Source organism: Chelmon rostratus, chromosome 19 (assembly GCF_017976325.1).
Source record: "Chelmon rostratus isolate fCheRos1 chromosome 19, fCheRos1.pri, whole genome shotgun sequence".
In the NCBI taxonomy this organism is placed as follows: Eukaryota; Metazoa; Chordata; class Actinopteri; order Chaetodontiformes; family Chaetodontidae; genus Chelmon; species Chelmon rostratus.
This window is the reverse complement of record NC_055676.1, coordinates 24255756-24270713: the sequence shown is the minus strand read 5'-3', so window position 1 is coordinate 24270713 and position 14958 is coordinate 24255756. Positions and strand designations below refer to the sequence as shown.

Sequence of the window (14958 nt, the reverse complement as noted above, 5' to 3'; positions counted from 1 at the left end):
TATTTTACTATATAGGTGTTTCATCCAAATGTTCCAAATTTTACAACATTATTGTTTGGAGTAACATGTTTTTATTGTGGAATGAAACTATTAAAGAATTGGCTCAGTTTCTGATAATATGTTCTAAGTACACCCTCAACTAGTCATCTTTGAGACTGGTTTTCAGTTGTGTGTGGTTTTGCATGTTTTTTTGTTTTTTTGCTGTTTTGCTATGCCTTTCTTCAACCAGCATCTAGGTAGCTTGGTACACGTATTAGCATTGTATTTCTCAGTGGAAATAGACAAAAGAAAGTAATTTACAAAAAAGAAACACTCACCTGATGAGAACGGCCAGGTGCTACCACACTACAAAATTCAGCCACCACTAGTAAATAGTCATTGAACTGCTTTTATTTAGCACTTTTCTCATCTTACTGACCTCTCAAAGTGCTTTTACAACACAAGCCAAAATTCATCCACTCACGGAGACATGCAAAGTGCCACCTGCTTAACACAAGCACTAACCATTCATGCACACTCGCAGAGCATCAGGAGCAATTTCAGGTTCAGTATCCTGGCCAAGGGTACATGTTGACTGCAGGAGCTATTGATTGAACCACAGATCTTATGATTACACTCTACATCCTGAGCAACAGGAGGCACAGCCACAGTTTTGTACATTCCAGCAATGAAATGGGATCTAAAATTGACAACTGCAGCATGGACAAGTGCACTCACCACTGTGCCATCTCTCCCACCTCTACCAGGACCTGGGTCTTTGCCAGCAACAGCTACCTTAGAAGCAAATGGCAGTTGTTATCTGTTAGCGATCATCCTGTAGAATTAAGCAGTGTATTCCAGACGATCTCTGGGTGGATAAACCCAAACAGGTACAAATGGGTAGTGTCATAGTTCAGCTCCTCTCAGGGGAAAAAAAGGCACTTTTGCCAGTCCATGGTACCAAAGCAGACCCTGGCTCAGTACTCTGTGGAAGGTGACCAACGCCCTGTTTCACATGCAGAAACTTTTAGGCTCATACATCATTATTCTCCTGAATTATCTTTAAGCTTTTAAGTCAGGGGTCATCAACTACATTTGTCCAAAGACATTGTAAAGACAATTTCTTACAAAATTAATGTTATTTCTACAAGTCTACATCAGTGTGAACAGACTCAAAAAACATGTAAAATCCATCATGACAACTAGATACTTAAGAAGAAAATGCTCTCAGACTTCCACTAAGGAGGCAGTCCGTGCTCAATACAAAACCAGCAGGTCCACTACCAATAAATGAGTCCTTATCTCACCCAAAAAAAAACTCCTCTTCAGGATCCAAGGAAGCAAAAAAAAAAACCCTGTTTGAAACTGAACACAACCGATGGCTAACAAAAACTAACCCAAGTGATGCCTGTTGTGTAAGACACAAGCTTAGTGATTCTCCAACAGCTCTAGAGTTGCCTCCTGGTCGGGCCTATGTGCTGCTGTTGGCTAAAACGAATGAGCAGCCTAGGAGGTGAGAGGTTTGACGATGGGTCCATGGGGTAGAAAGGATTGAGCTGCAGAATAATCTTACTCTGTAGAATGGGCAAACTATGAATAATAGATTTTTGGCTGATTGCAAAGGGGTACGAAAGTGAATCTGAATCACTGTCAGGACGAACTGGACCTCTTCCACTGATGAATTATGTTAGGTGCTCAAATATCCTTAATTCTATAGTATTCTACAGGCCAGACAGGAAACTTTGGAAGACTGGATGATTGTCTACATCTGTAGCTGTCGCCCTGTTTTTACCGGTAGCAAAATGAATGAGTTGCTTATTGTTTCATTTCCTTTTGGAGCCACACCAATTTTATGTAACATGAATTCTGTAAAATGATTAAACTACTTTTTTCATGGAAATTTGCTTTACTTGGAAGAAGCATTCAGGCCTTAAGTTTTGACAAAATGATTTGTAGACGGTGATAAATGGAAGGGAAGAGTAAAAACATACAATAACTTGTGATCTGTCTGTCCAATCAGGAGGAGTCATATAAGGTGATGTCAGATCTAGAGGTGGAGCTTGAACGACTAAGCTCTGCACTAGAGGAGAAGGGGGCTGAGCTTCGTTGTGTCATTAAGGAGGAGAAGCAGAGGAAAGAGGCGGAGCTTCAGGTAATGAAGTTTGTTTTTCATGCTTAAGAAACTTCTTTGCTTTCACACTGATCTTCTTTTAATGATTTCCCTCGAAATGTTCTTTTTTTCTCTCACTGTACGACAATTCCTTAGAAGTGTTTCTAGTATTTTAAAAATTAAATTTAAAAAATCAATAAAATATGTATCTTTTCTGCCTATACAAAGCTTCTCTTTAAAAAAATACTACTGTTTTACTGTTTTTTGTTTTAAACTTTACTTACTTTTTAAATAAAATTCCTCATTTTGACGAATATTTCTCCTTGGAAATGGCAGCTTCTTTTCATTTTCTTTTGCTTCATGTCCTCTCTTCTCATATAAAAGTTATTTTCTGAATGATTATGTTGATATGCTGATGTGTTTGCAATTTTTCAGAAGCAGCTGTCAGAGGGAAAGTGTGCTCTGCTGTCGTGCGAAGAACTGCTTGAATTCGCAAATCAAACACTGACGATCAGCAATGAAGAAGAATTCCTAAAGGTAGGATGAGAGGAGGATGAAGACTTTAAATCTTTCAAGGAACATAACGTCACAAACTTTCCACTGTATCCAAAACACTAAGTAAACAAACATGATCGAGCTACAAACATAAAGAACACTCATGAATAAAGCAAATTTTATTGGAAATTAATTATTAAATTGTCACAAACAGGTTAGGGCACTGCGACAAATGATGCAAATGATTTTACATAAAACAAGAATTAGTTGTTAAACACGAATCATAAGAGAAACAAAGAGACAAAGATTCTGTGTGCGAGCAGTAGGAAGGGAGAGAAATGACGTGGACACATGGGCCAGAATTCACAGGTGAGCCTCATCAGCCAATCACATGCTGAGGCTGCTGGGACAGCCTCCAAGATAGTGGGAGGGGCATCACAAAACATTTAAAGTTTCTTTTTTCGTTCTCTTTTTCAGGCTGCCAAACAAATCAAAGAAAGGTTTGTCAGACTATGATCTTATGCAACTGAATGTTTGCTGTGTAACTTATTATCATTTATTTATTAAAAGACAATTTGTCATTAGATTCTAATTATGTGGTCATTCATCCTGTTTACTGTTATTGTTCAGTTGTTTTAATTTTAATTACATTTATTTTGATTTTTTTACATTAAAGTTTTCTATTTTGTTGATTTCTTCTCAAACATTAACACAATTTCAACTAATAAATCAAAGTCCAGAATTATGAAATAATCACAGCAATTTGATGATTTGCACATAAACCACGGCCCTTTGACAACCTGCCCCCGATGGTACCCCACCCCCTCCTGTTGCCAGGGTAACCATGGCTCCAGCGTTCCGGCTGACAGCTCGTCCCACAGTGTCAGAGAACATGTCGCAATTTACCGTGGACTTTAGCATGGAGAGGGCAGGACTTCAGCGACTTCACTTCCTGCCAGGTGAATCACAGCTCTTCAGTTTCTCCATTTCTTATGTATTTATTACTTCTTTTTATCTCTCCTCATGTTTTATTTTGGACAATGTTTAGAACCTTTTGCCAAAACTCCTTTTATATACTTACACTGTTTTTTGTGATTGTTTTGTATCGTTAAAAAATGTCTTCTTAAAGCTCTTTTTAAATACATTTCTGAACATTGACAAAAAAATCTTTATTTAAAGTTAACTTACTGACATTGACAGAGCATTTAGATACATAAGACTTTATTAATCTCACAATGGAGAAATTTAGCTCTTCAGAACACGGGGGGGGCATATCACATGATTTTTCATTTGCAGATGAAGACTGTGGGAAAACATTGACAGGTCCAGAACAGGCCAGTAAGAGGGCCTTGATTTGAGATTATTGCTTTTAAATGATTTTTTTTTTCTTACAGTTCCTAGAACTCCAGAGATCGATGTTTCCAGCTGTGTCATTTGTGACAACACCGTCAAGGTGGCCTGGCAACCAGCCGGTGAGGCTGACAGCGATAGTGACATCAGTGTCAGTGGACCAATTGAATGCTATGAACTTGAATATCGAAAAACAAACCGCGACAGCTCTCTGAGGGCCGCAGGGGAGGCATGCTGGGAAAAAATCCACAACATCAGAGAGACATACGTCACTGTCTCAGGTGAGAGGTCAGAGGTCACATCGCAGGTCAGAGGTCACATGTGTGGCCCGTTCAGGTGGTCTGCCAGAGTGACGTGTCTGTGAGTGTCACTGGCCGGCTGGTTTGGATAGCTACCCCCGCAGAAGCTTCTCGACTCCGAAAACGCTTTTTCCCGTTCGTCATCATTTGCCGTGAAAATGCCAACATTCAAAATCTATAGATGATTTCTCATCACACAAATTCTAAGGAGTGAATTTAGTGATGAAACAGCAAACCAAAATTCCTGTTGTTAGCTTCTTTATCCTCTGCTTTCTGCTGGAATACTTGTGCTGTTAAGTTTATTCAAGTTACCCTCTGATGCATCCCCAGTAAAATGAGTGAGTCAACAGCACTTTAGCTGTTCTTAGAAACATGCGAACATGGCGTTTCACAAGGACAAGGCTAATTAGCCAATCTTTGCATGCTAATATGCTAAACTAAGAAGAAGATCATGGTAAACATCATCGACATGTTAGGATGCTGATGTTAGCATTTAGCTTCAAAGAGCATCTAGCATGGCTGTAGACTCTCACACTAATGGTTTTACTTGTGAAATAAAATCATTCGAAATTAAAAAGCTTTTTTTATTAATGTTTCAGGTCTGAAATTTGACTCTCAGTTCATCATCGTTAGGGTTCGAGCAAGAAACAAAATGGCTGCCGGCGAGTTCTCTGAGCCCATCACCATGGAAACCAGAGGTGAACATCAATGAGTGAATGAAGGAATGGATGAAAAAAATAAAAGAGCAAATGATAAATTAATGAATTAGTGATTAAATTAAATGAAATTAATGTGTTTATACACGTTTTACTGCAGGAAATAATTTTCTCCTCTTGTTTTATTGTAGCTTATAATTTTGGGTTTGATGCAGCTACAGCTCACACTGAGCTGAAGGTTCAGGGCGACATGGTGACCTGGGAGCCTCAGGGGGTCAAAGGTCATGACCCCCGACTCAGAGGAAAAGAGAACAAAAGCAGGTGAGGAAAGGTGCCCCTGATGATGTCATCAAACTTTTATAGCTAAGCTGCTCTGGGAATCATTTTATTGGGGGGGGGGGGGGGGGGGGTTCACCACAAAATCAATTTATTAGCTGTTCTAGGGGTTTTGATTGTTCCTCAGCAGCTATCCAGTTTTCAGACTGATATTCAGACCTAAGCGCTTCTCGAAGGACTTCAACATCTACATTTTCACGACAGAGAGACTCCAGCTGCAGAGATCATGCGGGACAGTCGAAAGCTCCAGAACAGCTACTAAACGGGCCTTGTGGTGCATGTTTCACCAACTGCTGGTCTAAGGTCTAGTTCATATCTGGGTTGATCTGAATCGTAATTGAAGTTTGATTTTGAAAATGTGGTACGTTTGCAGTTGATTGTTTGTCTCAGTAGCTGCACACACGGACATGTTGCACCTGTTCAGTTCTCACTGATGGGGGTGCGGATGTGGGTTCAGTAAAAATTAGTTGCACTGTTTTTAACCTTGATTTGTCTTATAAAACCTGATCTTCAATATGTGTAACGTAAACCACCTGCCCTCTATGCACATCCACCTTGACCATTAGCCAATCAGTACACAATTTGCCAAGCCACCTCACCAATTAAACAATCAATCGTGAGAGTTAATTTTCTATTGATCTTTTGATTGACAGCGAATAGACCACTTCTTGGACTGAAAGAGTGAATTAAGGGATTCAAAATAAATCTCGTCTTCACTGCTGACTTAATGACGTAGTTTTATTCTTGATTGTTCTCTACTGCTGTTTGTGTGTTTTGACCTTTTTGTCCCTCTGCAGTCTCCGTACTGCGTCCTCTCCAACGTGCTCAGGTAGAAACTGCTATCGCTGACTGGTTGCCTAGCAACCACTGTGTCACCAATCACTTTCTTCATCCACCATTTCTTGCTTCATGCAACCAATCACATCTCTTGCGAAATCACTGCTGACATCACATCAGTGTTTAATTTGCAGATCTTCATGTTTTGTATCTCGATTTTATTGATGCTGGTAAAACTATAGTTGCACAATTTGTTTCTGTTGTGTCCTCAAACATGTTCAACATATTTAAAAAATCAAATCACTTGTTTCAATTGTTGTTTCAAAATTACAACACAGATAATTTATGGTTTTATTTATTTAACATGTTATATATTTAACTTTTTAGAAATGTATGTCAAAACCTTAAATGAAAGCAAACATTTGATTTAACAATTAATATTACAGCAGTTGTATTTATTGTGATAAATGTCAGACTCATGTATATCTGTCTACTGTATTGGTAAGAATTTATTCTCTTCAGTACAATATAACAGCTGTATGCACACGTCTTTTAAATCAATCTAAGGTTATATTTGTTCTGTTTTATTCATGTTTTTCATTTTTCTCTTTGCTGCATTATCGCTTTGGCACAACCTCATTGGCTCTGTCACCTGTTTCCACTGTAATTCTCTCTGAGGTTAAATGGTTTTAAATCTTCAATCTTTAACTTGTTTTTTATTTTGAATTGCTGTAGCAGCAGAAGCGCCACACCCTCTCCCAGTAAGACAGCAGGAAGTCGAGCAGGACGCGACCGGTTTGCCGGAGAGTCATACACCGTGCTGGGTATTTCATTTCACTGAGTTGTATGATTTTTCGGTTAACACAAATTCAGTACAATAAACATACATTCAAAGTCATTTTAATTACTGTCATAATCAAATATTGATTGGAAAAAATATAACTTTTTTTATATATTAGTCATTATTGTTGGTTTTTGTTTTGAATGACATAACTTGAAGCCAGTGTTTTAGTTTGAGTGCTTTTATTTGGACATATTGCTGTAATCTGTCAGCACCGGCAACGCCCATCGTTTCATTTGACTGAAAGTTACATTATTTTGAAAGCTGGAACAGGAAAGACTGTTCCTGTTAATACCGACTGTTATTTTTAGTTTTTTTTCTATTTAATCTAGAATAAAAATTCATAAATCTTTTGTAGATTTTTCTTCACACTGTGTAAAATCAGATATTTTCTACCTTTCGTAAGAATTTTTTTATCTTCTGTCTCCTAGGTGACCAGGAGATGATCGCCGGCTGTCACTACTGGGAGCTCCGCCCCCTGCTTGACTGGAAGTCATTCAGTGTGGGCGTGGCCTACCGGGCAAACCTGGGCCGCTTCGACCAATTAGGGAAGAGTGCTGGTTCATGGTGTCTCCACGCCAGCCAATGGCTGCAGAACTCGCTCGCTGCTAAGCACAACAATCGAGCGAAGGCCCTGGATTGGCCATTGCCTGGGCGAATTGGAATCTACTGTGACTATGACAACGGTACTTGTCTGATTTTGTGTTTTCTTCCGTTGTTTATACTTTTGAACTTTCTTTAATCATTTACAGTTCCACTGTCACTTCAGATTTTAGTATAACTGCTTTAAGATTTATCTCTTCACCTGTTAACTCACACAAAATAATTTAAATATTAACATGCTTTCAGTGATTAGATTTGAACTGATTTCTTAAATGCAACACTCAACACTTTAACCATTAACTGACACTTCACAACACTTATTTCATAACAAAAATACATTTTTTTAAAAGGTTACAGTATTTACAGCGATTCACAAAGGTTCAACTCTCCTTGTTCGGCTCACTGTTTGTTTGCAAGAGTCTTTGAACTTTCTCTTTGTGTTTCAGGTGACTTATTGTTCATTGATGTCGATCGTCTTCATCTTCTTCACTCCTTCAAAACAAAGTTCAGCCAGCCGCTCGTCCCCGCCTTCACCGTCAGTACTACACCACACTGTAGTATACTGCATTTAATACAGCTTCTACCTCACAGTCACTATTGGTACCAAACCACACTGCAGTGTACTGCATGTAATACTACATCTGTTCCTCACATTTTAATTCCACCATATAATTCCATTGTATCTCCTCTTCATTCAAGATTCACCGTAAAGTTAATTTAACAATAAGTGCCGTCCCATCCTTGATCAAATTGCACCATTTAAAATCAGGAAACTAAATTAATTACCCTTCCCTAGTTGAACAATCACACTTGAGCCCATGAGAGACAATGGAAGGTCAAAAACACAGTAACAGCATGTAACTCACCAAATGTTAACTTAGCCGTTAATCGGCTTTAGGGCATTCAATCGTTCGCAACTGGACCTCGTCAGTTTGTCTTAGAAGACGTTTCGCCTCTCATCCGAGCAGGCTTCATCAGTTCGTACGCAACCAGACTAGATAGGACAGCTCTAGTCCAATGAGATGATGTTAGGTTCAAGTATTTATCCCCTGAGTGAGGCCAACCCCCAAAATCAAGAATGGTATCACTCTATTGTGAGGCAAACGATCCCCCCATTAAGGCGGGGTAGGGTGCAACCCCTGGGTGTCAACGACAGTTGTTAGCCTCGTTAGTGTCCCATTGTTGTCATTGGGAGGCTCCTGGAGCCATGTGTGAATGGCTTTGTTGTTTGTTTTTTTTTTGTTTAGCCGTTAATGATGCAAGAATGGATTACTTTTCTGCAACTAGAAACAACCATAATCCTAAAGTTCTGTTTAAGATACTTGATTATGTTATTACTGGTCCCTCAACTTCTTCTCCTGTACCTGATGCTGAGCTATCCTTTTGACAAGAAGGTGGAGGATATCAGGTCCCAAATCCATCCTGACCCTCGCGTTCTTTCCATTCTCCATGTCAATTCTGATGCTTTGAGAAAGCTTCAGCCCATCATAATGTCAGTGTTAGGGAGTACAGTCTCCCATACAAACTTATACTCCTGCACCTTGGATATCATCCCCACAAGCTGCTCATGGAGGTTTTCCCGACTGTTAGCCCTGACCGGCTGGTTCTTTTCCAAACAGTTTTAAGTATGCCATTGTTCACCCACTCATTTTATCTAATGTTCTGGAGAAAATAATTTAATCCAAGCTGATATATTTTATGAATAATAAGTGTTTTTAACAGTTTCTAGTTTCAGTTCAGTTTTTAGAGCACTTCACAGTACTGAGACAGCACTTGTCAGTGCTACTAATGACCCACCGCAGACAGAGGCTTGATTTTCTCTTAGATTAAAGTGCTGCTTTGACACAGTCGATCACAGTATCTTGTTACATCGTTTGGAGGCCTGGGTATCGAGGTATCAAGGGCTCGGCTCTGAGCTTAATATGCACAAACCTCTCCAACAGAACTTGTTCTGTCATTCTTAGCTGAACTGTGGTGTCCCTCAAGGGTTATTTCTTGGCCCCCTTTTGTTTTTTGTTTACCATTTTTATGCCAGTAACACTAAATTATACATTCCATTAAAACCCACACATCCGAGCAGCCTAGATAATCCCACGACCTGCCTCTCAGATATCAAATCCTGAAAGTGTCAAAATTTCCTCAAATGTAATGATGATAAGTCTGAGGCCATTCTGTTCGGTCACCCAAATTCTTTTTGTTGGTCTTTCAAATAATATTATACTGGCTGCTGGGAATCTAGTGTGAATATTTGATGCTAAAATCTGCTTGATGATCAAGTCAAAAGTGTTAGTCGTGTTTCTTCCAGCTCAAGTTATTCTATTAAAGTGGGTAATTTTTATCAAATGCCGATCCACAAAAAGTTCTACATGCTTTTATCTGTTCTCGGCTTGATTACTGCAATGCACCTCACTCAGGTATCAGCCAGGGCTCCCATCCACCATACTGGAACAAAGAGGCATCATCACATCATCACTGTGCTTGACTCCCTACATCGGCTCCCTGTTAGTTTTCAAATTGATTTTAACATTTTATTGCTTACGTTTAAGGTCTTAAATGGTGTTGCCCCTAAAAACATCTCTGCTCTGTTGACCTGGTCCATGTCCTCTTGACCATTAACATCTGTGGAGGAGCCCTGCTGTTTCTCCCGTCACACAGATGCAATTAGGCTTTTACTTTCAGAGCCCCCAAACGATGGAACACTCTGCCTTCTGAACTCAGTCTGAGTGTCTTCTTAAAATTATCTTAAAACTTTCCTTTTTGTGAAAGCTTTTGTAAATATTTGATATACATTTTATTATGTTGTTTTTATTCCAATCTGTTTAATCTTTTTCACATTTATTCATTCTGTTCTTTCTTTCCCCGTCAGTTTGACCTTTTTATTATGCTATTTTATTTTATTTTATTGTTGTTTTTCTTCTGATTTATGAAGCACTTGTAACATTGTTCAGAAAAATGCTTTATCAAAAAGTTTATTATTATTTTTACTCAGCCTCCACAGTCAGCTCTACATCATGCTACAGTATACTTTATCTAATACATCCATCCTACCTTCACTGTCAGTGCTACACCACACTGTAGTATCCTGCATCTCATACTACATCTACCCAGCCTTCACTGACAGATGATGCAGCTAACCTCAACCTATGACCTGTGACACTGAGGACCTGTAACATCATGAAGACACAACACTGTGGTCATGTGACTCTCTGGACAAGTGGCCTTTATCAGTTTCTGTCCTCCTGCTGTATTTGAAGCAGTACTTTTCAGTGAAGCACTCATCCTCAGGTATTGCAGTACTAACGGTATTCAAACTGTGTTGCAGGTTTGGTGCGGTGGTATCGCTATAAAGACGGGCCTGCAGGTGCCGAGCTTTATGGGTAATTTCTTCTCCACCAATCGGATCCTCAGCAGCTTGTCACAGTAGATCATCCTCCTACTTGTGATTTGATTTTTTGTGATAGTCTTTCAGTGGTATTATTAAGTTATTCGATTTATATACTGTAATTAAATTAATTGATTGTAATTTAATATAAAGAAACATTAAATATTTAATTTATTTATTTTCTAAATATTGATTGGAAATATTATATTTAAAAAAACTATGAAATTAAGAAAATACTTAACACACTTTGTTGACTATTCTTGTTTGTTCTTGTTTGAACAATATATATATTTTGATTTGAAAAAAAAAAAATATATATATAGAATAAAATTCTCACACCGATAAAAGCTTGAAAAAAAAGAATATTTTATAAGGCGATTTGAAATCAGCTAAAGCTAAAACTTCGGCAGGTAAGTAATTCCAGAGTTTGGGACCCAGGGACTGAAAAAGCAAGAATTCCTTCGGTCACAAATTGGACTCTGCACCCATGCTCATAAGGGGTGAGTCTGTGATATAAATCTGGGTCTGGTCATATAAAGCTTTTAAAGGCCAACAATAAAATTGTTAAATCAATGCAGAAATGAATGGAAAACTAAAGCAGGGAGGCCAGTATTGGACTTATATGATCTAAAACTGTATTCTCCTGTATTCAATCAGATTTTCAAGCTGTATTGCTGTAAGTGGATTTTAAAACCTGAGTTGAAAGATGTGTTTCCATAGATGGATTTTGACCTGATCTGAAGTTGTTTTCCGGCACTTTAAGGTCAATCTAAATTTGAAGCTGAATTTCTAGATCAATATTTCTTCTGGGATTTTAGGACAAATCGTCAGTGGCAGCAGATCATCGGGCATTTTGGCCATTGTGCCTGTGAATATTCTCATTCATCCAGGTCATTGTAAGCTTTAGGGCATTCAATCGTTCGTCAGTTTGTCTTGGAAGACGTTTCGCCTCTCATCCGAGCAGGCTTCATCAGTTCATGCGCACCAGACTGGATAGGACAGCTCTAGTCTAGATAGGACAGCTCTAGTTCCACTTTGTGCAGAGAGTCAAGTTGTCTTCAGATAAAAGTATGAGTTATGTGTTGTCATGAGAGTCCTGGGCTGCTCCTTACCTCTTACTGGGATTATCAAACTGGTTGTTGATTCTTCAATCTGTCCAAGCAAGTCTGGAGAGATTCACCCAGGAATCCACATCAGTTGAATGGGAGTCCTGCACAATCAGCACCACAGGACGGCTCTGAAATGGTCACTCACAGTTTAAGTTCAAAGACTTTTTCATTTTCTCTCCATCAGAGCCCAAAAACCAAACACTGAAGTTGATTTCCTGTGTTCCATACACCGCTTAACCCCAGGAAATGAAAAGATCTATTCTGTTCTCACGATCCCTTTCCTGGCTATAGCTGTCTAACTCATGGTTTTTCTTGCTTTTCTGTAATTTCTGTATTTTTCTGTTTTCAGAGAGATTTTCTGAACGGTCAGATGAAGAGTGTCATTTTGATATATAACATTTGATGGTTGTGAAGAAAAAGTAGATAGAAAATCGCTAATAAAGCCATAAAATGTGTAAAATGGGTGTGGCCTTGTTAGTTTTCTTTTTTTAAAGGGCAAGCAGAGAGGCTCTTTTTGACATTTGATTTATACGTATATATTCAGAAAGCCCATCATCTGACAGTCATTTTAATGTGTAATCTATTCTATCTTATATAGAAAATAATACAGAATAAAACATAATATTCCACACAGCACTTGATGTTTGTGATCATTTATGACGTCTGTTCAGACTGAACTCTCCCCCCCCGGCTTGGGCTGCACGCTCTACCTCACCCTACTCCCTCACTTTCATGAGGGAAGAGCTGGGAGAAGGGAGAGAAACCACCTGCTGTGGGTAGATGGGGTCAGATATATCAGGGCGAACTGCTTTTATGATGTTGTTTTGAGCTTGTTGTAGCTTTATGGGCATTTGGTAAGATGTTCGTGTTGTAGGCAGTGGAAGAGTTTATGTATTGAGCCCTGGAAGTTGCTGACAACCTTTAGTTGTGATACAGTAAAAACCCTGAGAAACAAGAGAGGAAATGATTGGTCGGGTCAGGGTACATTTGACTGCACAGTTGAACCACCAACCTGAAGTGAATGACCCGCTCTACCTGAGCCACAGCCACCCCGTGGCAGGGTAATCTAGTCTTTCAAATGTTTCCATTTGGCACTTGGTCGGTGTTTATTTCGGACCCTGTTCACACACCAGGAGTGTATGGAAACATTCATTTATATGAGTCTGTGCTGATCAGCTGACACCCATCTTCATACTGATCTACAACAAATCACTGGAGCTGTGTGAAGTTTGCTCATGCTTCAAATGCTCTATAATAACTGCTGTGCTAAACAAATTCTCCAGCTCAGGATGAAATGATTACAGGCCCCTCGTCCTGATGTCTGTGGCGTAGTGGACTGCACTACATCCTGCAGCACCTCGACCACCCAGGGACATATGCAAGGATCCTGATTGTGGACTTTGGCTCTAGACTCACCCAGCTCACTGAGCCAGCCTCCACCGGTCAGTGGATAACAAACTTCCAGACAGACAGGAAGCATCAAAAATCACATCCAGCACCCGGAGACCCGGAGACCCCCATTAGCACTGGAGACCCCCAGGGATAAGTACTCTCCCCCCTGCTCTTCTCCCTCTACACCAATGACCACACCTCAGGAGACCCGTCAGTTAAACTCCTGAAGTCTGCAGACGACACAACGGTCATCAGCCTCATCCGAGATGGTGATGAGTCTACATACAGACCGGAGGTGGAACAGTTGGTCCTCTGGTGCAGTCAGAACAACCTGGAGCGGAACATGCTCAAAACTGTGGAGGTGACAGTGGACATCAGAAGTCCCTCAAAACCGTTTTCACCATAGAAACCTTCAGGTTTCTGGGATCCACTATCTCCCAGGACCTAAGGTGGACTCCAAATAGAGCCTCAATCATCAAGAAGGTTCAATAGAAGATGTACTTCCTGTTTCAGCTCAGGAAGTTCAACCTTCCTCAGCAGCTGCTGATCCAGTTCTACACAGGAACGGTCCAGTCTGTTCCATGCACATCCATCGTCATCTGGTTTGGGTCTGCCACCAAACAGGACAAGAACATACTGCAGAGGACTATAAGGGCTGCTGAGGAAATCATTGGTGCCTGATCTGTTAATCTGGCCCAGACCCAGATCCTGACTCTGACCTTGAACTGGGACTCTAACCCTGACCTCTGACCCAGACATGTGACTCTAACCATGAACCTGATCCTGGTCCTGACTCTGAACCATGTGTTTCTTTCTTCCTCTGCAGCACAGCAATAGGTACTTCCCATATTTTATCGGACAGGAAGCTCTTTCTTCAGGTTCTGTTGGCTGTTGTTTAGCTGCTTCTCAAAACACTTTGTGCCACCTTCACATAGACTCCTGTCAAGGTTTCATCTCTTAGTTAATATTTCACGTTATCACATCACCTACAGAAATCTAAAAAAACTGTCCGCCGGTCTTGAGTCTGAATGAGGTTCTCAGCTGGTTCTTTTTTAACGTGCAGGAAACGGCACAGGCATGTTTTTAAGCATGGTTAAAATGTTCACTAAATAAAGTTCATTCAAGTTGTTCTGCTGTGACCTGATGAGGACAAAAAGCAGCGACACAACAATACAAACAGGTAAATTTCAATAGTCAGTTCGGTCAATACTAAACTGTATTCAGTCCAATTTTTAACACTCAACCGCACCACCATCACCCTCACCAAGAAGTATTCTCATAATCTCTAATATGATCAAAAACGTTACTGGATGTGAAACTGTGATATTGACTGAATGAAAGAGGAAAAAACAGCCCAACATTTTTTATTACTTTCACCAGAGAACTGTGATGAAGTTATCGATACCACGAGCACAAGAACGAAGGTGGTTTTCTCTTAAAGCTAAATGCTAACCGTTTTAACAGATACTCAGTTCAGTCACCTTTAGGACTGTTTACAATCTGACCACTCATCCGTTCAAATATCTTTAAATCTTAAAAGTAAAATCAGTTTGACTTGTTTTTGTCCCTGGAGTTTGGAAACTACTTGTAAAAATAAAGCACAGACTTGGAAGAGTCTAGATGTTACCA

The 14958-nt window shown here is 39.7% G+C and overlaps 1 protein-coding gene across 1 annotated transcript in view; it reads left to right on the top strand.

Annotated features, from left to right (window-relative positions):
- fsd1l (fibronectin type III and SPRY domain containing 1-like) overlaps positions 1-14010 on the top strand; it is a 15882-nt gene extending 1872 nt beyond the window's left edge. Inside the window, exons 3-16 of the mRNA XM_041960729.1 lie at positions 2000-2131; positions 2525-2626; positions 3062-3084; positions 3422-3543; positions 3979-4215; positions 4833-4931; positions 5081-5210; positions 6738-6826; positions 7275-7529; positions 7893-7981; positions 10769-10866; positions 13270-13379; positions 13533-13690; positions 13843-14010. Of these exons, the coding sequence (XP_041816663.1) occupies positions 2000-2131; positions 2525-2626; positions 3062-3084; positions 3422-3543; positions 3979-4215; positions 4833-4931; positions 5081-5210; positions 6738-6826; positions 7275-7529; positions 7893-7981; positions 10769-10866; positions 13270-13379; positions 13533-13690; positions 13843-14010 (1812 nt within the window). The remainder of the gene's footprint in view (positions 1-1999; positions 2132-2524; positions 2627-3061; positions 3085-3421; positions 3544-3978; positions 4216-4832; positions 4932-5080; positions 5211-6737; positions 6827-7274; positions 7530-7892; positions 7982-10768; positions 10867-13269; positions 13380-13532; positions 13691-13842) is intronic.
- Positions 14011-14958: the final 948 nt, after the last annotated feature.